This window comes from Zootermopsis nevadensis, unplaced genomic scaffold (genome assembly GCF_977971745.1).
Source record: "Zootermopsis nevadensis isolate Lab colony 2312 unplaced genomic scaffold, Znev_1.0 Znev_ptg000028l, whole genome shotgun sequence".
NCBI lineage: Eukaryota > Metazoa > Arthropoda > Insecta > Blattodea > Termopsidae > Zootermopsis > Zootermopsis nevadensis.
In genome coordinates this window covers 16,567,380-16,591,292 of record NW_028259160.1, presented here as the reverse complement: position 1 = coordinate 16,591,292, position 23,913 = coordinate 16,567,380, and the positions used below count along the sequence as shown (strand labels likewise).

At 40.2% G+C, this 23,913-nt stretch overlaps 2 protein-coding genes across 2 annotated transcripts in view; one reads left to right on the top strand and one right to left on the bottom strand.

Moving 5' to 3' along the window:
• Positions 1-62: 62 nt before the first annotated feature.
• LOC110826746 (prostaglandin E2 receptor EP3 subtype) lies at positions 63-22,390 on the bottom strand. Its single transcript, XM_022057689.2, has 4 exons — positions 21,039-22,390; positions 9,518-9,692; positions 8,104-8,387; positions 63-3,682 (listed from the first exon to the last, which is right to left on the bottom strand). The coding sequence occupies exons 1-4, from the start codon at positions 21,429-21,431 to the stop codon at positions 3,380-3,382; spliced, it is 1,155 nt and encodes a 384-aa protein (XP_021913381.1). The 5' UTR covers positions 21,432-22,390; the 3' UTR covers positions 63-3,379.
• The window catches only part of LOC110826741 (beta-taxilin), a 36,303-nt gene continuing 13,657 nt past the window's right edge, over positions 1,268-23,913 (top strand). The window contains exons 1-2 of the mRNA XM_022057679.2: positions 1,268-1,395; positions 19,228-19,344. Of these exons, the coding sequence (XP_021913371.2) occupies positions 19,315-19,344 (30 nt within the window). The 5' untranslated portion in view covers positions 1,268-1,395; positions 19,228-19,314. The remainder of the gene's footprint in view (positions 1,396-19,227; positions 19,345-23,913) is intronic.

The window sequence follows — 23,913 nt, the reverse complement described above, 5'->3', positions numbered from 1 at the left end:
TTTTCCTTTGTGTATCAGCTATTATAGGACTAGGGTATGGTGAATTTAAATTAAGAAGAATGTACTGCTATTGAAGTTTCCTGTTCAGGAAACATCAATTTATTTACATGATGTAAGGTAGGCCTGTTGATAACATTAATCTGAACATAAATACATTTCACATGTTACAGTTTATTTTATCATAAAGGTTATTTAAAAAAATCTTTAATATGATCTGTTGGTTTTTCTCCTTTTTTATATTTTGTACCTTATATATTATGGTAGTGATACATGGGTGGGTTTTATGTAAGCATTCATTTGTACATTTACATTACATTTGTTCAGTAGATACATAAGCGCTATATCACCATACTTGGAGATATTATGAATGTAACTGCAGAATTTTTTGACTAGATCGTGTATACACATACGCTAGGTAATGCAGTAATGAAATTATTTTTTATTTATAAATTTGACACGTTTCTTTTGAATATGCTGAAGTATTACAGAACACTCTATGAAGTTACCCTGTAATTTGAAACATGTCTTGCAGTTATTTCCGAACAACCCTTTCACTGTCACATTTTTAGGTACTGAGAAGTTGTACTGCTTACATATTTTTAAAATATGTTATTAATGCCCACAACTATTATTTTCTGGCCTTTGCCCCACCATTAACTCTTCGAAGCCAAAGCTTATCTAAACGTTTAAAACCGAGTCTGTACTGCAAAGAAAAAACAACACTTCACCATTACACCATACAAACACTAAGGACATAATCTTGGTTCACACTGAAAATACAAAACACGTAAGTACAACATGCAGATACATCGATTGATAAAGCAGGTTGGGACATGCAGTTACTGTTGTCCTTTAAAGGGTTAATATTTTCTGATGTAACTTGGCATTACTCATATTCACAGAATTTTTACTTTGTCAGGTCAATACAGAGTGCATTGTTTCAAATTTATTTTTAAAACAGAAAAATTCCTTGCATACAGCATACATTTGGTGGTAGCATGTAAGCACACAGCAGTGCAGTGAACTGGCTGCTTTGTTTTGGTTTCTTTTTGTTACACCTGCTACCAGATTCATTACTGTCTCATAATTTGGTAGCTCTCAATCTCTTTGGTTTGGAACTTTTGCCAGAGGAGAAAAACAATGAATATGCAGTTGACCCTGCCAATATGTGCTTAGAATTGGGTGTAAAGGTAATATGAACATTATTCAGGATGAAGGGATTACTGGGAGAGGTCACAGAAGGTATTTCTGGGTACAGGTGTGTGTCCATTACTAGGATCCCTGGTTTTAAGATTCTGTTGGTTGAAGTAATAGTGTCTTGAAGACTTTAGGATCAACAACAACATTTGTGTGACATTTATGGAGTGAGAGACTTCAGCCAATTGGTCAAAAAAGGTAGGAGTTATTGCTGAGAAGTTTCAAAATTTAATTTATGAATAGATTATGTCAGAAAAAAACTTCAGTTTCAGTATTTTGTTATAAATGTGTGCTTTTTTAAAATAGAGTTGGTTCTTCCTGACAGTATGAAATGAATAACATGGTAAATGGACACTAAGCCTTATAATTTTTGTTTCTGTATAAAGATAAATCTGAGAAGGTAACACAAATACATGCAGTTTCCAGCTTGTAACATTGACAATCTTGATTTTGATTCAATGCAGTCTTCTAGCATGAATATCATTGAATGTGTTGAAAATCGTGCACTCAACATTTACTATACTGTAAATTTAAAAAAATTTGTAGCATTAGGATATTGTTTTAGAAATGTAAGTACTTCACATATATTTGTTTAAATGATTCCCCCTCACCAACAAAAAAATTATGTTGTAATATCCATTGCAATGAATTTAAACAAGAATGTTCATATATGATAAAATTGGATCCAGTTTATGGAGGTCCTTGGAACACATTTTGAGAAGGAACTACAGGCTGCTGTAGACTTGATACAAATCTCTTGTATAATGTGGCATGATCTGTTGTGCTGCTGGTCATAACTTACGTCTAGATTGCAGGAGGTATGCAATATCAATAGGCTAAGGAACAATTAGAGAATTTTCACGTGTATATTTCAGTCCATACAGCTGAGTTTGATTCACCTTTTGCATGGGACATTATGTCAGAGAAATGGGAGATGTGTTCAGTGTCATATTACTATGTATTAGTCCTCAAGTTGCTTTAGTGCAAAGTCCATAACCTTTTTTCTTAAAAGTTTGTAGGAATTTAAATATGAGGTACATTTTCATCATGCTTTGCCAACAAATCCTGGCATCAGGTATCAAATGAACCAGTTGATTTTAACTATCTTTTGCCATCATGAATTAAGTTTTTCAAGTAGGTTCTGTGGTGCTTGCTATGATTCGCTTTGGAGGTTTTTATGTTGCATATAATTTATATACACATTAAGACAAGTTACAGCCATGCTAAGTGTTAGACTTACGACACATTCTGCTTGTTCATCACAGTGATGTGTCTTGTCTGTATGGAACAGTCTAGAAATTCTAACATAGCCTGTAGCAGTAAAGAGGTTAAATTATTAATAGGTCCATTAATGTTTGAGTACTGTACCTGTTTGTGCATACCAGTCGGATTAGATACTGCTGAGTATTGGTATTTATTTAGTAAAAATACTGCGCAATGCAACTTGTGCATTAAATATTGAACAATGCAAGTTGTGGAAGTTGATTTCATACAGGGCAACATAAAGTAACTTAACTTTCAAGGAATATAATCATTTCATGTCATTATATATAATTAGTTACTTCAGTGTAATTTAGTATTACACTAAGTTTCAGTGGGGTTCATGTGAACATTATAATAAACCTTTTGGTTTCGTGATAGGTAATTTCTTGACCAATTTAGCAGCCATCAGATTCTGAAGGACTCTGCATCATCAAATTAGTTAGCACATTTATTACATTCGTGGAATTGTACAGCAAAGAAGTAATATTTAGCTTCAGTAACAGTACTGTTTGTGCAAAATTAATTTCAGATGTAAATGTGAACACAGTATAAAAGGTTGCACCTGTAATCATATATTAAGTCATTTAGTTGACTAAGTAAATCACAAATATCTGCGTGGTTTTCATTGTTTTTTGAGTAGAAAGAGCTGGGATGTACTTATATGTCATGGTTCATGTGGTTTTTTTGAGTAATTCTCGTATCTTACCCTGTTATGCAGACTCACTGAAATGTAATTAGTAAAACTTGGTGACTGTAGCTACCTTAAAACCATAAAAATTAATTATGTATGCTGACATTCAATTTTAAACATAACCTCAGAATTTGTCAAGCTACTTAGTGCTTGCCTTGTATATAACCTCAAATAACTGTTATTTATAGGAAGTTTAAGTTAGGTTAATACTCATTAATATTGTGCTGCTCATACAGCTGCTGCTGTAGCTCTCTCACCAGAGGGCTCTCCTGTGGGGTTAAGGCTAGAACAGTGTTCATGGTCAGTCATGGCTAGGGAGGTTGGGTGACTGCTGTGGCCACTCGGATGAGACCAGCAGGCATGAAATATCAGCTTCAGAATGTTGGGGAAACAGGGTCGCCGCTGGCACCGCAGCAGTACGTAGAATAGTGGGTCCAAAATGAAGTGCAACATTATCAGACCATCTGCCACCTTGTAGAAAATTTTACTGATTGCCCATCCTGGAGCCAACTGCGCAAGCAGAATGGAAATCTGAAACAAAAAGATCGGAGCATTATTTAATCTCGAAGGGACGATAAAAAACTATTAATTGATTTAATGCTCGCTATTATGAAGTTAAAAGATGGCATTGTCTGTCTTATAAAAGAATAAAATTAACATATATGAAAAAGTTATTATTACTCAGTTAAAAACTATTATTATATTGTTCACTCTCCATTACATTAAGTTGTGATATATATAAAGCTAATAAAACATATATATATATATATATATATATAGGTTTTATTGGCTTTCTATGAATGTGAAATGACTCTTACTTTGAGGGAAGAAAAATTGCAAGAATCTGAAAATTAAAACTTGACTAAGTGATACGAAGTAACTGAGAAATGGAAGGTTTTACATAATGAAGAGTTTAGTACCGTATATAATTAGTGTTTTAAAGACAGTCAAATCATTGAAGTTATGTGCTGCTTTTCTATCTTAAATAAAACTTCGGTTTCATAGACTTTAGTATAGAAATTGCTTGAAATGCTGTGAATGAAGTGTGAAGGTAATATTAATGGTATCTTGGGTTTTGAATTCTGTTCAATGGTGTCAGTGATAAGCAGTCTGCGTATTCTTTTATCGAGGGGTATTTTTTTAAAAAAGATTTTAGGTGGAAACAAAAGAAAACAGACTAAAGGTATTGAATTATGCAAAAATTATTAATTTAAAAGGAATAGTGGGTAGATTTTACATTAAACATTGCTACAAGATAAGTTATTTTGACTAAGGTGAATGGTGTAGTCCTTGGTTTTTCACAGCTGAAGTTTAATGAAAACTTTAACTTTTGGGAATTACTTGCATCTCATGTAGGTTTATAATTCCTGTCTTTTGGATTTCACAGTTACGGCTCAGTGTCTAACTTCAGGTGTTGGGTCACTTATTTCTAAAAGCCAAAGAAATGTTAGTAGACAGAGATTCGCAGGAATAAAAGTAGATTGTGTTGTATTGGCAGAGGAATAATTCGTCTATCGTATGTACGGTTTCGCCCTTTTCATTGAGTAGTTGGAACAGACTCCAGTAAGGTGCCAGAGAAAGAGAAAACCACGATGAATTTTAGTGAAGAAGTAAATGAATTAATGACAGAGCGAGGCTTGTTTGGACAAGATGCAGAAAATCGAGAGAGATGGAAACTTTGCTCAAGGAACTCATTAAGGAAACATACTCAAAAAGAAACTCCTACACTTGTGGCAAACCATACACCACCAGTGTGAAATTGTTTGCCTACAAGCCAGGCGATCGCATTACTATTGATTCGTCAGTAGAAACACTGGAATATGGAAGATGTTATTCCGGGTGTTATGATGTCGAAGCGAAACACGTTTTAGTTTAACAGTCTATAAACTCTCTGGATGCTGTAAGTATAAATGCAGTGCTTAGTATCTCAGTACAGTCTGACTAGGAATACGAGTATCTCCTGAAACATTACCACTAAAAACGTCTTTTTTACGTTCTATATTATAATTGCGATATTTATATCCCAGGACAGTCTATCTAGAATAATACTGTTTCTACGTATTCGTAAAGTACCTTTCACTAGGAATGCGTGTTCCATGTATTTATTCGCGTACCGCCACCAAGTACTCATATGTGTTTGTTGAAGCATATGTATCTATTGAGACGCGCTAATACTGCAATGTTTTTGTTTCTCGAGGTGGTGTCAGTAGGATTTCGGTGTGTGCATTTTTGAGACACTCTCGCGTTGTCTTTGTATTTCACAAGATGCCCTTACTAGGAATTTGATTTATGTTTTTCTCGAGACATTCAAGCTAGGAGAGCTGAAAGTTAGGACGGTGTTGGACTTACGGCAATTGTTCTTTACACAAGGTGCACGTATAGAAATGGAGTGTCTTTATGTCTATCAGAGTGTTTCATCTACAGGAATACGCAATGGATTTCGATTAAATTTGGTACTAGGGTCTAAAAATAAAGTGGTTTAATTTAAATGAACAAAATTGTAAATTATGCATAACCTTTGTTTTCCCGTGTATGTAACGTAAATAAATAATGGTAGGTTGTTTCACAAAGCTGTGGGACGTGGTCTGTCATTTCGAGGGGAAAACATACACTAGACGAAAATAAATACGCAGGAAACCTAATAAGTTTGAAATGAGTGAACAGTTTCGTACACCATAAAAGTAGACACATCGTGGTTTGTACATGACAGCAAAATTTGTTATGCCGTGATGGGTTCAAGATCATGAGGTTGGACGACGCCATTATCTAGGTCTAAGGGAGATGGCGTCGTGACGCCTGATTACGTCGTTGGCCCTGGTGACGTCACCAACCTTGATGAGGCAGTCCGTAGGTGGTAAATTAGAAATGTGGGCGTATAGGATATGGCGTGGAGAATGCATTTTGGAATTTTTATGTGTTCAAAAGTTTATACCTTTCCAGTCTTGTTTTATTTACGAGTGCTACAGTTAAGAAATATTATCCTGAGGTCTCTGTGTGTTCCCAATACTAGAACTGGTTAATTAACGACGACTTTTTCGAAAGCAGAGGTTTGTATATTGTCGGTAGAAATATTACCGTGAATAAAGTGGAATAGGATTTGTAAGGAGACTTTTGCAGACAGGTCATATCATAGCAACTTCTGACATATCCTGTGTGTGGTACGAGTTCATTACATATGACCATCCAATTTCAGACATCAAGTTAAAGTGGTCTGTTACCTAACATACCAAGATATTTCGCCCGGACGCCATGTTAAGTTTCATTCACCTGAAAGCACTACGATAATAGTTGCGTGTTTTCAAAGTTTAGTCCTTTGGGGATAAAAGTAATTTGTTTTATGTATCAGTTTGGAAAGCATTATAGATTTTAGTTTCTCAATAAATTTAAAGATAAAAGCCCTTTCCATGCCACAGAGTTTAAAATAAAACACATATATAAAGATACAGTACACTACAATTGTGTATTTTGTTTTATTTAGATGTAAGGATAATATTAAAATGTATTTTAATGAAATTGAATAGACGGGTATGGATTGAAATCGTGTGGCCAAGACAGGTTCCAGGGACGAGCTGTTGAGAACATTGTAATGAACCTTCAGTGTTTGATGAATGATCAATTTCGGGGTAGTTGCACGTGTTTAATGCCGAAGGGACCTTGGAAACAGCGAATATCACGGCAGTGCGAAGACGTGAATGGAGTTCCGAGATGGCTTGTTAGCATGGAAACGATCGACAAATGACAGTCACGTAACAGTGAGGCGCCAAAAGACATACAGACATTCCGTAAACCCCCGTACTACAGCGAAATAGTTTATTTAAACGTGACAACAGCGCATTAATTGTGATTATGTACCATTAAGGCTCGTATCCTCAAGAGCGATTGTTCTGGAAAACAATAAAACTTTTCCTTTCCACTGCCATTGTCTTAAGGTCTTCATTGTAACTGAATCTGATACGTCACCGCGTCTTTAGATTTTCACAACTTAGTGAACCAAATTTGTAATCATAAGAAAATTGTTTAACGTAATGTGCCTCATTTTTTATAATCCTTAAATATTTTACAAACAGAAAGGGTAACCACTCCAGCTTCGTATTCGAGAGGTCCCGGGTTCAGATCTCGTTGTGGTGCCCGGCTATCCTTCAGCACCTTCAGTGGCCGTTGATCTGCAGTCCTCTTAATGCGATTTAACATTGGTGTTAGTACGAGAATGAATCTATTCTGAATTGTAGCCTCGAGATGTCTGGTAAAGATTTCCGTCTTCTGGGTTGTTGCGCCATGTAGTCTGGTCGATGTTAACCAACGTTTCAGAGGTCATACTGCCTCCGTCATCAGGGCGATGAATATGACCTCTGAAACGTTGGTAACCATAATGCCTTCGTCATCGCCCTGATGACGGAGGCAGTATGACCTCTGAAACGTTGGTAAACATCGACCAGACTACACAGCGCAAGAACCCAGAAGACGGAAATCTTCATACTCTGATGACGGAGGCAGTATGACCTCTGAAACGTTGATAAACATCGACCAGACTACACAGCGCAACAACCCAGAAGACAGAAATCTTCATACTCATCGCCCTGATGATGGAGGCAGTATGACCTCTGAAACGTTGGTTAACATCGACCAGACTACACAGCGCAACAACCCAGAAGACGGAAATCTTCATACTCACCGCTGTGAGAACCTCAAGTCTTACATGTCTGGTAAAGTTTACCAACGTTTCAGAGGTCCTTGCTGATGCAGGCATCCATCTTTGAATATGCTGTCATTTAAAATACTTAATTCAAAGTCTTTGTGGTGCATTATCAATGGAAGAAGTGGCTGTTACCATAGAGCTGCAGAAAGACCTCAGCGGTAAAACTACTTCCTACTGAAACAGTGCGTTCCATCAATGCGGCAGGGTCTAAGAGGTTTTTCATTGACGAAGTAGGAACGGAAATAACTTGAAATACCATTTGTGGCATCCAGCAGACCACGAACGCGACGCTGAGAACGGCCATGAGTCGCGCGAACGATAGTTCTTCTGGCGTCGACACGTTGTAATAAGCGATGTCTCCTCCGGTGGTGAGCACGCCCGTTGTCAGGCTGCTGCCACTAGACACTGAGCGCGTTCGGCTTGAATTCCGGCTTATCCGCCTCCCCAGAACTTTGCGTCGGGTGCCCCTGCACCCCAGATGACAGAGCACCCTGATCACGGCCAGGTTGCACAGCACGATGCACACGCACAGCAGCGTACCTGCAGCACAACAGGAGCGGATCGTATTCGATAGCTCACAGTTAAAACACTTTCGACCTTATATACAGCGTGTTCCATAAATCCCATCCACTAGGAGAACTCTGAAAAATGGAAAAGTTGTTGAATATAATGTGTTTCCAATCTTATTTGTTGGAATTAACCCAGGACGAGCCCTTAATATTCTACCCTCTATACATTATGGACAGTAAATTGTTACGGTGATGTTGCTGCGGTGGTGAACGAGTCACAAAAACTACAGGAAACTGTGGAATCACATCTCCCTTTCTCTGTTATGTCAACTTGGCAACATCGCATTAATTTTTGCTGTTGACGACGTTAAGAGTATACCGAATTTGACGTTCGTCCTGCGTAAAATTCACAACAAAATTGAGATCCGGAAACACATGATTTGCAACAGCGTTTTCCTCTTTGCATTTCTTGTGTATTTTGCCAAATGACCAAGTATCTCCTACTGCAAGGAATCTGTGGGACACCCGTAATTAAGGTAAAAGAGAACAATTTGTTGCCCTGTTTGCGAGTAAAATTATGGCCTTCCAGTCCTTGTTCGGGCACTTTAGTGACAGCAGTATTTATTCATCCCTTCTTTTCTGCTGGTGTTTATTTTCGGATGCAATTAATTTGAAGTGCTACGCATAAATCAGCCTTTTAATGATAAGAGGGTGATTTGTAACAATTTGTAATCCTTTTCAAGGTGTGTTGAGAGCAGCGTAATAACATGAGTTTGAGGTCATCGCAACCATGGCAACGGATATTGGCCAATCTCGAGTTATGTGTGTACAGACGGACTGACAAAGTGATTTTAATAGGCGTTTTGCTTTAATGCGAATTCTCCTTAAGAAATGTCAACATTGAGATTAAAAATTATTAAGAAGACGAATGATAAGATACCAGATGATGTTAAGAACAATTTGGAAATGTAGGAGATGTAGGAGATATTGATAATGAAAGGAAGTGGGGAAAGGATGAATATTAAGTTCAAAAAGGGGACCAAGTTTAAGGGGTTCGTCTTCTGGGTTCTTGCACCATGTACTCTGGTAGAAGTTTACCGACTTTTTTTAAGAAGTGTTTGGCGCCCTGATGATGGTTGCGCAATTACGACCTTCTCTCACCAAAAACGAAGAACAGGTAGGCGTAGGCGATGTCCACCGCTTCCGTTGCGTCCCTGTACCGGACACACCCGTTGTCGTAGTAGAGCCCGAATCCAGAGAAGGGCAAGCACACCAACACGAGGACCGCGAACCACAGGCAGAAGATGGCCCGCCTGATCACGTTGTAAGTGATGTGCTGTAACACACGAATAATAATGATGGTGCACTGGGGCGTGGAGTTTGTACTTCGTCACTTCGGTGGTAATTTTGCTCGGAAGGAGTTGTTGACTGTGGGTATTGGATAGGAGACCCGGTGGGCCCCAGAACCGGTCTGGTGTGGCCACGAGGAGGAGGTACGTGCCCTGCCCGGAATCGATCCCAGTAAATTGTCGTCATGTACTCCGGTGGCCAACTATTCGGTACGGTGAATTTTTACCCAATGTTCTTTTTTTAAAGTTTGATTCCACCGTGACCTAATGACATCTTTAAATGACTCTGCTTATGTAACTTTCCCATCATTAGAATTTGAACAAAATGGTGACTGTAGATATGAATAAATATTGGATACGGACATTTAAAAAACCTTTATTTTATCGCAATGTATTTTGGGCGTGATTAGAATCCTTGGTATTGCAGGTCCTCTGTAGTATCGGACGTTTCGAAACAATGTTAATACTTGGGTGTTTGAAAAATAACTTTCATAATTTTAGGCGAGCCACGCTGGCCTTGTAATCATGGGGTCTCGGGTTCGATTCCCGGCGGTGCCCGAATTTATAACTTGTGTTGGGCAAGGCCGTGGTCTAGGCAACACGGAGTTTTCCTTCGTGCCATCCCAACAATTACTCCATTCACACACAGAAGAAGGCAATGGCAAACCACTTCTGGATCATCTGCCAAGATCGTATATGAACAGGTCCCAGTCCGAGAAAAGGATGGAAGGATCCTGTTCATATGGACCTGTCGTCAGACAGAACACTAAATAATAATAATTTTAGGCACCTTCAAATGGCGATCTCCTTCGTAAATCCAGCCCTAGAAGCTTGTAGATACCAAGTACGCCATTTCGTGTGCGTTTTAGGGTTCCGAATCGTTACACCGCGCACTTTTACAACTTACGCTCCCAGTACGTGTCACAAAGGTCACACGTCATGTAACTTCCCCGCCCTCTCGTTGATACCGGGGAGCCCCATCGGTTTACGTTCGTTTTCTCGAACAAACAGAACCAGTGGCGTTCGAAAGGATTTGATACTGCGCGGTGATCCGATCTTGAATTGCGCGCGTGCAGGTGAAAAGAGAGAAGGTAGCCACGAAACATCGGAAGTCGGCGATTAATTGTGTACGAGTGAGAATCCTTTATGAGCGTGTGACGTAATAAATATTAATTGGGCGTAAGTGGACGACACTATCGGCGACTATAGAATTTATTACCCTGCTATTGTTTGCGGACATTGGCCAAGGTCATTCTTCCAGAGTCGCGCTTCCAATCTGGTTAGCATTTTATGAATGAGACACAAGACGTTCTTTTTTTCAAGGTTAGTCATTGGCTGTCCATTAGTGTTCGTTTGTTCTGATTTGACAGGAAGTGTGACGCGGGGTAGACTCCGCGAGGAGACACCTTCTTTTCCTAGGGCCCAGAAAATTTAGACAGATTATTCATTAGCACATTTATTTTATTTATTTGATTATTTATGGTTTGTGAACGACGCTGTCAGAGCTCTCACTATTTAGGGTTGAATGATAAGATGGTTAATGAATACTGAATACGACAGGATTTGGAAGAAAACGGTCATCCCCTAATTTAAGGTACTGTCCCAGCATCTCTGTGGAGTGGCTACATAAAACCACGGAATAGGATAGACGATCTGAAGGCCGGTATTTGAAGTCGGGACCTCCCGAATACGAAGTAGGATCGTTAAACCACTCACCTGTGATGTTCAGTATTATTCCTCATTAATTTAAAACAATCTGGGAGTTAATTAACGGGGGATGAGATCTTGCAGGAGATGCAGAATTGAAAATTTATGAATTCGTGACGTAAATGTTGTCACGTAGGCCTATTATTTTTCTTGGAAGATAAGCATTTTTTTTTTAGAAATGTAAAAGTGTATTTTTGATTCGCTTAAACTATGTATTGGTACCGAATTCCATCGCAGTTTGTTAAGAAAACTGCATACAAACAGATAAACCGATCCCTAATTATGTCTAACTTACCCCATGGAGAAGAGCACTTTAAAAACTGATAGTCACTCATCTGGTTAAGGAATTAAGCCTCTTTTATAGAATCCAAACTTTCATTGGCTCGCTCAGAACAGTTCGCATTTAAGATTACTTTTTCACTAACTTTATTCCGTTAGGACAAAGAATACACAAGAATAATATTCACCATGTTTCTTGCCTTCAATCTGTGTCAGAGTGTTCACCGATATTAATCATTTAAGGGCTACATTTCACACGTCACTCTTGCACCTAGACATTTGCTTTGCAGGTTTCAACAAGGGATAAGCATACGACGGCCTCCAATTGAGATCCATTTTTGGCCTGTGGTCCATTCCTTGGAGGATATGAACTTTTTTTAAGAGTGGCCTCGTAACAAAACCGGAAACTGAAATTACCCTGTCGATATTTATCCGGCCTCTGTCGTCCGCCAGTCGGTGAAGTGTCCCCACGCCCTGTGAGATGTTCGTATGTGTGGGTGGCATCGATTAAGTTTCCTGCGCATTAAGGTTTATCGGCCACAAGAAAATATTTGGACTGTACCAACCGAACATAAGAAAAGTATATTTGGCTATGTTTTGTAGTGTGTGGACTCGCTACTGTGGTCCCAAATATTTATCAAAACTGTCTATTATTAATTTATTAATTAATTTTGGTAATTGATGGCAATGCATTCGCCTATCGGAGTGCCTTTAAAATCATTTCCATCTTGACACTGTTTTGTAATGATACGTAACTACTCACTTTTAGAGTCAGTAGATAATCGGTCAGTAATGCGACTGACTGGCTACGTGGAGTGATTTATAAGAAGGCCGGGCATCTGTTACCTATAATGACTCTAGAACCTACGGAAGCAATTAAACTTTGTTTGAACGTAGTGGCGCTAGTGAGTACCCCATTGACTGAGTTTAAATTTTATAAAATCAGTAATACCAACATGACGGCCGCGCGAACTTCTGAAGTGGAAACAGCTCTAGTGGCACTTTCAGTTGGATATTGAAATGTAACTGAAGTTAGACACTTTTATTGGATCTAAAACAATATGGCGGAAGCGCGAAATCTGTATTAGCTTTCGGTTTCGTGGTAATAAACTTCATAACATTTTAAAACTTTGAGGTTACGTCTGAGATGGAGAGATGTATACAAAGATTTGAATGGAAAATCATAAAGGAGGAGAGTACTTGGAATACCTAGTCGTAGATGGGCGGATAATATTAAAATAGTTGTTAAAGGAATAGAGTAGGATGGTGTGGACTGGATTAATCTGACTCGGGGTAGAGATCAATGACGGAGTGTTGTGAAAACTGTAATGAACTTTCGGGATCCATAAAATATGAGGAATTTGACTAGCTGAGCGACTGGTAGCTTCTCAGGAACCACTCTGATTGTAGGGCAGTTTGAAAGACCGACCACAAAGAGCCCTCTCGATCAGCGTCACGTGCCCAGCGCTGTCGACATAGTGTGTAGTTAATCGCATTGTAACTCAAGTGCTGTTTGCTGTATGGGAATTATAGCTTATTTGTAGACATAAACTAATCTGTAGGCAGACACCTACTGCGAGCCACGAGCTCTCTCGAAGCAATATCCTATACGCGGTGTACAGAAAGAGATAGAGTAGCCACAGACGGATAGAAACAGGAAAGCGTGGTTCAATGGGATGAAATTAGTAGCGGGGAAACTACTTCAAGAACGGTTGATCAAAATTAAGTTTTCACTTCGTCTTCAAATTTCTTCAGTTCAAGTTTGAAAAGTGGGAGATGATACTTGTCTTCTACAGGGTGTCCTACTCGAAGTGGAATCGGCAGTGACAGGATGTCGTTGCAGCAGCGAGAGAACTACTGGGAAATTAGTCGCAACGCAGAACATAGCCGTCGTATGCTCGTTTCTAGGTTCTGTGTTGCATGGAACACCCTGTATATTAATCGCAGAAGTTTGAAAATGAACGCTTTAGATTCAAAAAAATATATATAGAGCGTTTATTGGTACGATGATTAGTTAACAGGAAAGAGTATGGAAGGAAGCGGTCGTGGCCTAATATAAGGTAATATTCTTGCATTTGACTGCAGGACCTGTGGGAAACTACGATAAATCTGAGGAAGGCAAATTTCAGGGCCGAGTTTCAAACATGGTACTTCCCGAATGCGAAGCAAGAGATCTTAAATTGCATTATTTTCATTCTAGGTTTGACGAAATTTGGTAGAATAGTGGCTTTAAAATGTAGTGTTCGAGTCTGGGAAAGTTTTTGAGGTCTGTATTGTGTCAGGGTATGTTATATGCACGTGTAAACACTTGGAACGCTGGAAGACAAATGCTTACGTCCATTTCGAGATGGCGACACGCGTATCCGGAGAGTGAATTTCCGGTAGACATTTTGCTATCCGTGCATGTTGACAAATCTGTGAATTGAATCTGTCGCCAGTTCAAGTCAGACTGGCGGAAATCAAGAACTGAAAAGAATGAAATCACCTAAGAGAAAAGAGGAAAAAGGAGGAACAGATAAACAGAGAAATAAGAAAGAAATTAAGCAGGAAAGACATGCAGAGAGGGAATAAAAAAATTGTTGTGAGTAAAAACAAATCAGCATTATTAGACTTTTGTCACGGCTACCAATCGTATTTGTATCAATGCTTTCTTTGGAAGAGAGCGTGCAAGTCCACTACTTCCTGGGAACTTGTACACTGGGAAGGGAAACCGATGATTTGTGGCGATATCGGCTTACAGTACGAAGGCAACCTCATTACAGCGTCTGAATGATTGCATAGCAGACAGGCGTTCGGCGAAGTTCCGGGTCAGAGGTCTTAGTTTATTATAATGTGCTTGCTGGACTGGCCTATCGCACATCCCATCGAACCCCGAAGATAAGCTTGACCCCAGTGCGAACTGCCCTGGGACTGAACTAAGATCTCTGGCTGAGAAGGACTGAAATTTCTCGTGTTCTAACGCAAAGAACAAGGAATGATTGGAAATTGGTTGCTGGGTGCAGAATCCGGGTTGTAGTTGTAGCTTGTTCTCCGTAGCGTGAGAATTAATTAATCCTTTAAAACCGAGTGGTAACTATATGTACCACCTGCTTTATCAATCAAAAATTGTGCATCTTGTATTTACGTGTTTCATATGATTCTTACTGTAAACAGCTGTCATTTCCTTAAACAGCGTTAACAAGTTGATCTTTGAAATAGTGAAGTGTGGTGTTTTCTTTGCGGTACGGACTGAATTCTTAAGTATCATTTAGACGAGCTTTGGCTTCAGAGGGTTGATTAAATCAGCTCTTGAATTTTCTGGGACTCTGTAACATTCTGTGGGATTCTATTAACAGGAATGTAAATGTTTTGTGTAACAAATAAACGTGACTACAAACAAATATCAGGACTGGACTACGTGGTCTGTAAGGAATCTTTATTGTTTATCGTGTAAACCTAGCCACTGGAACAAAGGTTCCTGAAGAGATAACACTGGGACACGAAAACAGAAATTTCTTCGATAAAAGTCGAACTGAAATGCAAACAGCAGCTAGACGGCTTTGCAGCAAATATTATTTGATAGTTTCAGTAATCCGTGGGTAACGGAAAACATTTATATTAACGGAGAACTTAACGATTTGTACTGTTCAACGAACTAGTTTCGGGTTTTTAGTTAGTAAGTAATTGTCTGGAGTATGGTGCTTCTTCAGAAACCGACTGTGTCTTAGCTGGTTAGGGACTTTAAGGTTCATCACAGTGCTCACAAGATCCCGGCACTGGACCCCGATCTAAATCCAGTCCACACCTTCACACCCGTTTTTATTTTAAGATCCGGTTTAATATTATCTTCTCATATTCTTCTAGGTCTTCTAGATTTCTTCTTTTCAAATTAAAATTTTGCATGAATTTCCCCTTCCCGCTACGTGTCCCATCACAAAACGAAACAAAAAGAATATCGAGGGCAGAGGACAATATAATGAAGTCGTTGGCAGCGTTGTTCGTGTTTCCGTTCGTGTTTCGGAACAATTTATCTGCTGATGAACTGACAGGACACATAAGACCGAGCAACTGCCAACTGCCTAGCGACTGAATTTAAAGCCACATTAATTTCAGATTCGCAGATCGATTTCCGAGAAACACCAACGGATACATTTTTCTAGTCGCCGGTTCAACTCTATTCACCACCAGCAGCTTGTCACTGGAAGCCATTCTGATCTTCGCACATTGTAATTACCTGACAAATTTAACTCCGGTGCAGGGTCTTTGCTCATGGTCATTCATTCGCTGCCCCAACATCCCCGATGACGCTCTGCGTCGTGACCGGTGGCGGGCTCTGGTGGAATCGGTAATAAACCATCGGGTTCCATAAAAAGGGCGTAGTTCCTGAATTATATGTCCTCCCTATGTACCTACTTGGACGTTCCTCACTTGGTTAGTTAATTCTTTTATCGAGGAACACGAAAGTTCATCACCACCGCAACAAAATCAACCATTGGACTCTATTCTGAAACATTTCAGTGTAGTTCACATCTTCATATTCTGTGTGCCTCACTTTAATATTATACTCATATACATCTGCGTCTGTCATGTCCTCGTCTCTTCCCTCTAGATCTTCCAGAGCGTTAGTTCGTGCGTGCTACATGTTCTGCTCATCTCATTACGTTTGTATTTAATTAATTAAACTATTAGCATCACGTTCCTCGTGATGTAATTGTCCAGTTTCCTGGGTCCAAATATTGTTTTCAGAGTTCGTAGTGAACCGCGAATGCGCGAAGTGGTAGGTACCAGTCGCCTCAAGTGCTGGTACTATCCCAACATTCCTCTGGGGAGACATGACTGGACACACCTCACCCTGACGTGGGCGCCGTGTGACGATGGTATTGGCACCACGCCCTTGTAGTACCATCGGAATGCGTATTGAAACTATTAGTGTAATCGCTAAGTCCAAGTTTCCTTTTGAAACTTCGATTATCGCACTAATACATCACCAAGTTCGTGGTCGATGTTTAATTCGAATTGAAAATGTTAATTTACATGTCGCATTGTCTTATCCGCGTCCTCAACGTCACACGAGATAAACTTCAAACGACGTGTTTAATTGAAGATTGCTGTTTTCTGGGTTGTTGCGCCGGCTTATTCATCGCCCTGATGATGGAGGCAGCATGGACCTCTGAAACGTTGGTGGACATCTACCAGACTACACGGCGTAACACCCCAGAAGACAGAAATCTTCAGACTCACCGCCGTGTAAATCTCAAATCCTACATATATGTGTTTAATTGTAATTAATTATCTAAATACCTGTGTATAAAATGTAACTGGTTGACTGTCTAAATACCAGACTAACAAAGCGACTGCTTAAATAGATAACTAAGCATTTTATAAAGTAATCAAATAACCCCACGGAGCATAGTTGTACTTGAGAACCTTATAGTTTTCCCAGCTAGTTAATAAGTTTCCGCCTTCTTTGGATAGCATACGTTTAGAACGTTCATCATCGTCGTAACAAAAGCTTATGGTTGTAACGTATCGTGTGCCCCTTCACTGCATTCGGATTTTTAAGGTCGTATTTTGTGAGTCTGCATTTCATATTACCCTCCCATGTGTCCTCATCAACTTGTGAAGTTGAAATTTTGTGCTACGAATTTATTAAAAAAAAAATTCTTAAATTGCGCACAGTTATAAGCAATTTCTGCTGTTTTCCTCAGCATCTGTCAGCAGAGACATATTTGATATTTCGCGCTGTCAAGCTTTCGGTCGACATTTCGTGTGCGTAACTTTGGGACTCCGTTAGCACAGCGTGTGTGATTTTACTGACACCCCACGGCTTTGATAGCGATGAATTTGTCTGCTGTGGTCTTCCGGGTTGTGACGGCGATTAATCTCGTAGGACCTTACCATAGTTTCGGATGGACCTATCGCCTCCGTATTCACTCTACACTGAACACTGAGGTAGTAGGTTCATCCCAAAAGTTTTATATGCACCGATAAGTCCACACGGCGTTGCAACCAGAAATCGACATCGACTTAATTCCTTCTTATTCTCAGACGATTATGTCATTCAGAAGGGTATAGTAAATTCCTGCAGGTTGCCTAACTGTGGTGGGGCAGGGAATCGCCGTCAAAGTCACATACTAAGAGCTGATATTCATCTACCCACCAGAATGAGGAAGAAGGCTCTCCACATATAGGCTTAATAGTCATAGCTGTAAAAATATATTGTGCCAGAATTTGTTGACATAAGTTGACACCCACGTGACAATATGAATTATGCAAGCCGTTACCTGAAGCAGTGAGACGTCGGCGTATTTAATTGTCGTACTGAGTTAATTTGTCGGCCAAGCTCATTTGTAGCTTGAGAACGCAAGAAATCAGTGTCCTTGAGTAATAGAATTATTCGTCTGGCCACACGGAAAAAATTCTGCATGTAGTTTGAACGTGTCCTGAGTTTTATTTGATTGATGAATCAGTACTAGCGGACGGACGGCGATGACAGAATTGATTACAACCAATTGCGGACGAAATATGATAACTAACCAATGCATGGCGTAGGATATTCCATTATTTATTTCTCTGTAATGGAACCTCAGTGTCCATCACCGTGTTTAGAGACCACTGCCTTGAGCCAGATCAATCCACTCCACTGTCTCCAGAAACATCTTCCCTCAGATCCATTTCAACGTAGCCCATCCCTCTACACTGACGTCTCCGAAGTAGTTAGGCCCTTCCATCCAGGTTTGCCAACCTAAACGTATTTCTCTCTCTCTCTCTGCTGTTCCCTACAGGTGTGCCAACCTAAACGTGTTTATTTTTCGTTCCATTCAGGTGTGCAACCTTCAAAGTTTTTTCTAGTCCATTCAGGTGTACCAACCTAAACGTTTTGTTTCTTAATTTTCTTATTATTCTGATCATAAAATATTTCTGGATTAATCACTCCATCGGTGTGAAGTTAAGAAAATATAAACAAACAAGAGGAGAAAGGGAGAAAAGAAAGTAGAGTTAAAACAAAGACGTCTGGTACCTCTGAATAAAGTAAGATTTGTTTAGATTGAGGTTAGGTTTTGTGACGCCCCTGCCATAACACGTTTCTCGTTGTGCAACTGACCAGAGGACGTACCGAATTTTTTTTAAAATACGCCCTGATCATAGAGTCGAAAATCGAACGTCGAGGTCGAGTGGTTGTCTCTCCTGCTTCGTATTCGGGAGGAGGGTTCAAATCTCGGCCCGGAGACCGGACATCCTCACTGAGGCTTTTAGTGGTTTTTCCTCAATCCCTCCAAGGCAAATGTCGGGATAGTACCATAAATTTGGCCACGACCACTTCCTTTCGCATCCTTTCCATCCTCTCATTCGACGGTACATAGTCAGAACTACTGAAAAGCGTCGTTAAATGAATCACTCGTAAATATAGTCTAAAGAATTCGGTTTGAAACTTCCCGTGGCGGTGTTAGATTGGATATTCGTGACTTTTATTTAAGTACGGCGTAGAATAAGGCGAAATATGATTGTATGCGATGCACTGGGTATATTGTACATGTGACCGTGCTCTGTTTTCAGGTGCACTATCGGCAGTTACGGCAGCCAGTCTGGAGAATGATGTGCAGGTTACCGAGTTTCGAACACTGGACGTCCCGATTATGAAGCATGATCGATAATCGATATGCCGGACTCACGGTAAGCTGACTGAGGACCAGGAAACCAGCAGAGTTTCCGTGTTGATTGGCGCTGTTTCCGCGAAATGGCGTGACCGCGTACAATGGAGTTCAATTAATATTGATGGCTGCTTCATCAATGTCACCATCTGATTTACATTCGAACATAGTAACATGTACCCTCAGTTTCTACGCAACCAGCCACACAGATGGCCCGAGTTCATTCTCCAAAATTAAGAATGTTCGCAATGTTTAGTAAAAGTAAAAGTAAATCAAATCAAAGCGGTCCCGCTACACGCCATGTAGGCACTTGGGGGGAGAGTAGGTATAGCTCCTACTCATTCTTGACCTCGGCACTAGATGGGGGGTGAGTGGTCAGCATCACGCCCTACCCGCGCTTTGCCCCCAGGAAAAGACCGCGGTACCCATTGGATAGGTGACAGGTGGGCCCCAGAGCCGGTTTGGACGCAGGGGCTAGAGAAAAAATCCTCTGCCCCAGTCGGGGAGAAAACCCCGATATTTCAAGTGAGTTCTTCAAATTAATTTGTTTCGTCGGCTACATTAGTCGTTCAGGTAAAATTTCGCCCTGATGATAGAAGCAGTAAGCACCCCTAACGTCGGTAAACTTCTACCAGAATTCACGTCTGAACATTTCTTCGTTCGTTGCTTTGGTTGAGGTAATTGGTCTGTTTTCTTGGTTCTTTTAATTAGGTTGGTTAGTTTATAGTTTAAATGCGTCATGTTTACTTACAGATGTTAAAATTTAAAATTTTAACATCTGTAAGTAAAGTTTGTGTATATGACCTGAATTATATTATATATTTTAATTAGGTTGGTTAGGTACGTGTTGTTATTTGGCTGGAGTATATAGTAAGACCTTGACAGCGTACCCGAGTTCTCTCCCGCATGCACTGGGGGCAGATACGAATCAGCAACCCCTGTGTAAAGCCGTCGTAACGGAACCCCACAAAGCAGGAACACAAAGTGACCTAGACGTAAACAAGAAAAAGTCGTGGAAAAGCCTACTTCACATTTAACTGTCGATTTCAGCAAAAGAGTTGTGAGAAAGTCTCATAACCTGCAATCACTGCCTTAACAATCTCTATGGAGTGAAATCCTTCTTTCGAAGCTAATATTTTATTCAGGTCATTAACTTTGGAATGTTATAAGACTCTTTAGAGTTATTTGTAACTGCACCCAATCCTGATCCATTTCACGCCCTCGTATTTTATTTAAAATCCATTTTAATATTATCCTCCATCTACTCCTAGCTCTCTCTCATGTGGTCTCTTTTCTTCACGTTCTATCATTTTGGCGAGAGGCCATCTTTAACACCCGTGCAAAAAATTAGTAAAACTATTTAAACCCCATTCCCGTTTGAACCAGAAAGAATGGACGCTTTACATAAAGACCAAAATGATTTGGGGAGTCCCCGTGACGACATTATCGCCAAACCAGACAGCTTCCTTAGCATCCGCGTTGAGAATCCCTGGATCTGACATCAGTGTCGCCTTTCGCAAGTGTTTTGTTTAAACTTCGAATCCTGGCGTAAGCCTGGTAACTGTTACACTTTGCCTGCGTTCATTAATCTGTCTTCTCGTCACCACGACCAAACCACTCCTTTCGCGGGGCTATGACTGCCGGAGCATCTCATTCTGAGGTTAATTCGTGGAGCTTTACCTCCACGCCCCCTTCACCCAGTGATCGTCAGCTTACCTTCTGGTAGAGGAAGGGATGGGTGAGGGCGAGCCACCGCTCGACGGCCATCACCACAGCCACGCACCCGGAGCTGAGGCCGAATTGCCTCCAGATAACCCTCACCACGCAGAACTCCAGGCTGCACGCCTTCCCGATTGGCAGGTAGACCTGTAGATTCATGAGAATCAGCATTCCCAGCAGGGCCACGAGGTCGTTGGATGCTAGACATCGAAGCATCAGAACTATCTTCTTGTTCCTGGTTTGCTTCTCGCTCCGGTACAAAATGGTCAGGGCCGCGAGGTTTCCCAAAGCCCCGGTGACGTACATCACCGTGAACACCGCCTGCGTCACTGCGCCCATTCGCAAAGTGCATGAGGAAACCTCCGCGATGTTTGTGTGATTCTGTTCCATGTTCCTAAACTGATTTTTTTTAACAAGATGCGCTCAGTTCCCCTTGTTCCGCAAAAGTTTCCCCTTGCGTTTCTCTACAATGTTAATCCGTTCATTGCGTTAACATTTCATTATATCGTTTCCTTTCTAGCGTTTGATGACTGACGCAAATTGTAATTTTGTTGGGTACCGTAAGAATGAGAATGCGACAGACATTGCTTCTGATTTTGTTTTGACCAATTTAATACTGACTAGAATGATTTGTTAAAAGAAATTATTGTTTAATTTGATAGTGCGTGTTTGAAATTCCGTATAGAAATCGATATTTATTTCCACTGTGTTGGTGCAATAATCTGTCCCACAGGACTTAACTCTCGGAAATTACTTTCGCCGAAATGTCGTGTTCTCTACAAAATTAACTTCGCTGAATGAAAATTCTTTTAACACTTGTTGCACTATTATTTAACACAGTTGTTCTTATTCTGTTAATAGAGCTTAGCTATGTGAAAAATGTTGAAACTAACACTTGTTGCACTGTTCTTTTGTTTGGGGCTTAGTTAAGTCTTCTTTTAACACAATTGTTGTCGTGTCCTTTTGTTTAGAGTTTAACTAAGTCTTCTTACAATACAATTGTTGCACTGTTCTTCCGAATTAATTATGTAGAAGCTGTTCAACACTTGTAGCACTATTCTTACGCACAGAACTTAACTGTGTGAACCCTTCTTGTTGCAGTCAACTAGTTGCTTAAATTTATGTCTCCAGTCCGTCGTAGCGCGGTTTGCATTACTTTGATACATTTTGCTGGGACTACAGGAGTACGCGTGTGTCTTCAGTTGGCAGTAGAAGTTCATTACTTGATTAAGGGCCACAATTCACCTGGGAGCAGCCCACAAAAATTCCAAACGTCTAGGTCAATGCCGAAACGTTACAGGCGGCTTCGCCCGCATCCCAGTTCTTGCAGCGACTGCCGGCGACCGCCACTTCTGTGTTAACAGAATACGTAGATGAACTAAAGGACGCTGTCGATGCGCATCAGCTGTTGCGCAGGCAAACCCTTAACAACCGAATGGGGAAAAAAAAAGCCTAGGGGTGAAAGTATTTTTGTGGGATCCTTGAGACACAGCTTTGTAATTGCGTGGCGTAACGCAACTGATATTTCAAAACACACGACGCAAAGGTTCAGTGTGTCGGCTAATAACCTAGCTTCGCACTCCGGAAGTCTTGAGGGCCTGAATCTTGCGTTTTGTTAGTGGTTTTCCTCGCTTCTTGCAAGGAAATGCTGGAACTGTGTGCCTTTAAATTATCCACGAAAACTTCCCTTGACAATTTCACCAATTGCATCTCCTTGTCTCTCCCGAGATAACATTCGCAACTGGATTTTGTCAAAATAATAGATTTATTTCGTGTGATTCACAGAATAACCAGCGATAAGGCCTTTTTGCGTGTGTTAAAAAAATTATTTATAAGATTCGTTGAATTGGCCACACATCCGTAAAAGTACGATAACCCCTTGTCTCGATGGTATTTGTGCTTGAACGGATTAATCAGAGAATAAAGAATGAAAGGAAATGAAGCAGAAGGAAAGAGGAAAGGTTGAAAATACGCGCATCGCAGAATAAAATAACCAAGTTATAACAGTAATTTGTGGCTTGTGATTAGGATTATAAATACGTAGTGCATGTAGCACGCATGGTTGATACAAATCGTTGGTAAGATGGCAGTGATGACTTTGATAATCTAATCTGATGTTATGAAAATGGGGTTTAGACAAAGAAGGTGTTAGGTTGAGGGCTGGACTGAACTGGTTTGGGACAGAATCTGATGTCTGGATTTTTTTAACGCAGTAATGGAATTTCAGGATCCATAAAAGCTTAGACTTTTGAACAGCTGAGTAGTTATCGTGTTTTCAAGTAAGCTCCTGCACTACGGATTCTCCGTGTTCGGAACTGTTAATTTTCCATCGTCTTCCCACCCCAATCCATTCTCTTTCTCCGTCAGTGAACTTTTACGTCTCGTATATAAGAAAGCGTATCGTGGAAATACTTTGAAAAGGTTTTCTGTCCTGTCAAATACATTCCATTCATTTCGGAGCTGTATAGCTGTTGTTGCAAAGTTTGATTGACTGAAAGATATTAACAAAGATATTTACAATCACGAGGCCCTGCTGTAAGGGGTTGTTAGCTTCCGTGCTCAACCCCCAAGCTAGAGTTCTGAATATATTTCGACTGTTTATTCGATATATTCACAGCCAGATATTTTCCATACCTGGAGGCCGTCTCATGCATGTACGCATATAGGAACTCAGAAATGCTTACAGAATTGTAGTCAGGAAAACCTGAACACTTTGAATACAGAGAGGCATAGGTAGGAGGATAATATTAAAATATATATTAAAGGAACAGGGCGTGAGGGAATGGACCGGATTCATCTGGCTAAGTAAAGGATTCTGTTTCTGACTAAATGATTTGCTGAGTGTGACAGATTTACTGAGTAGATGAGTAAA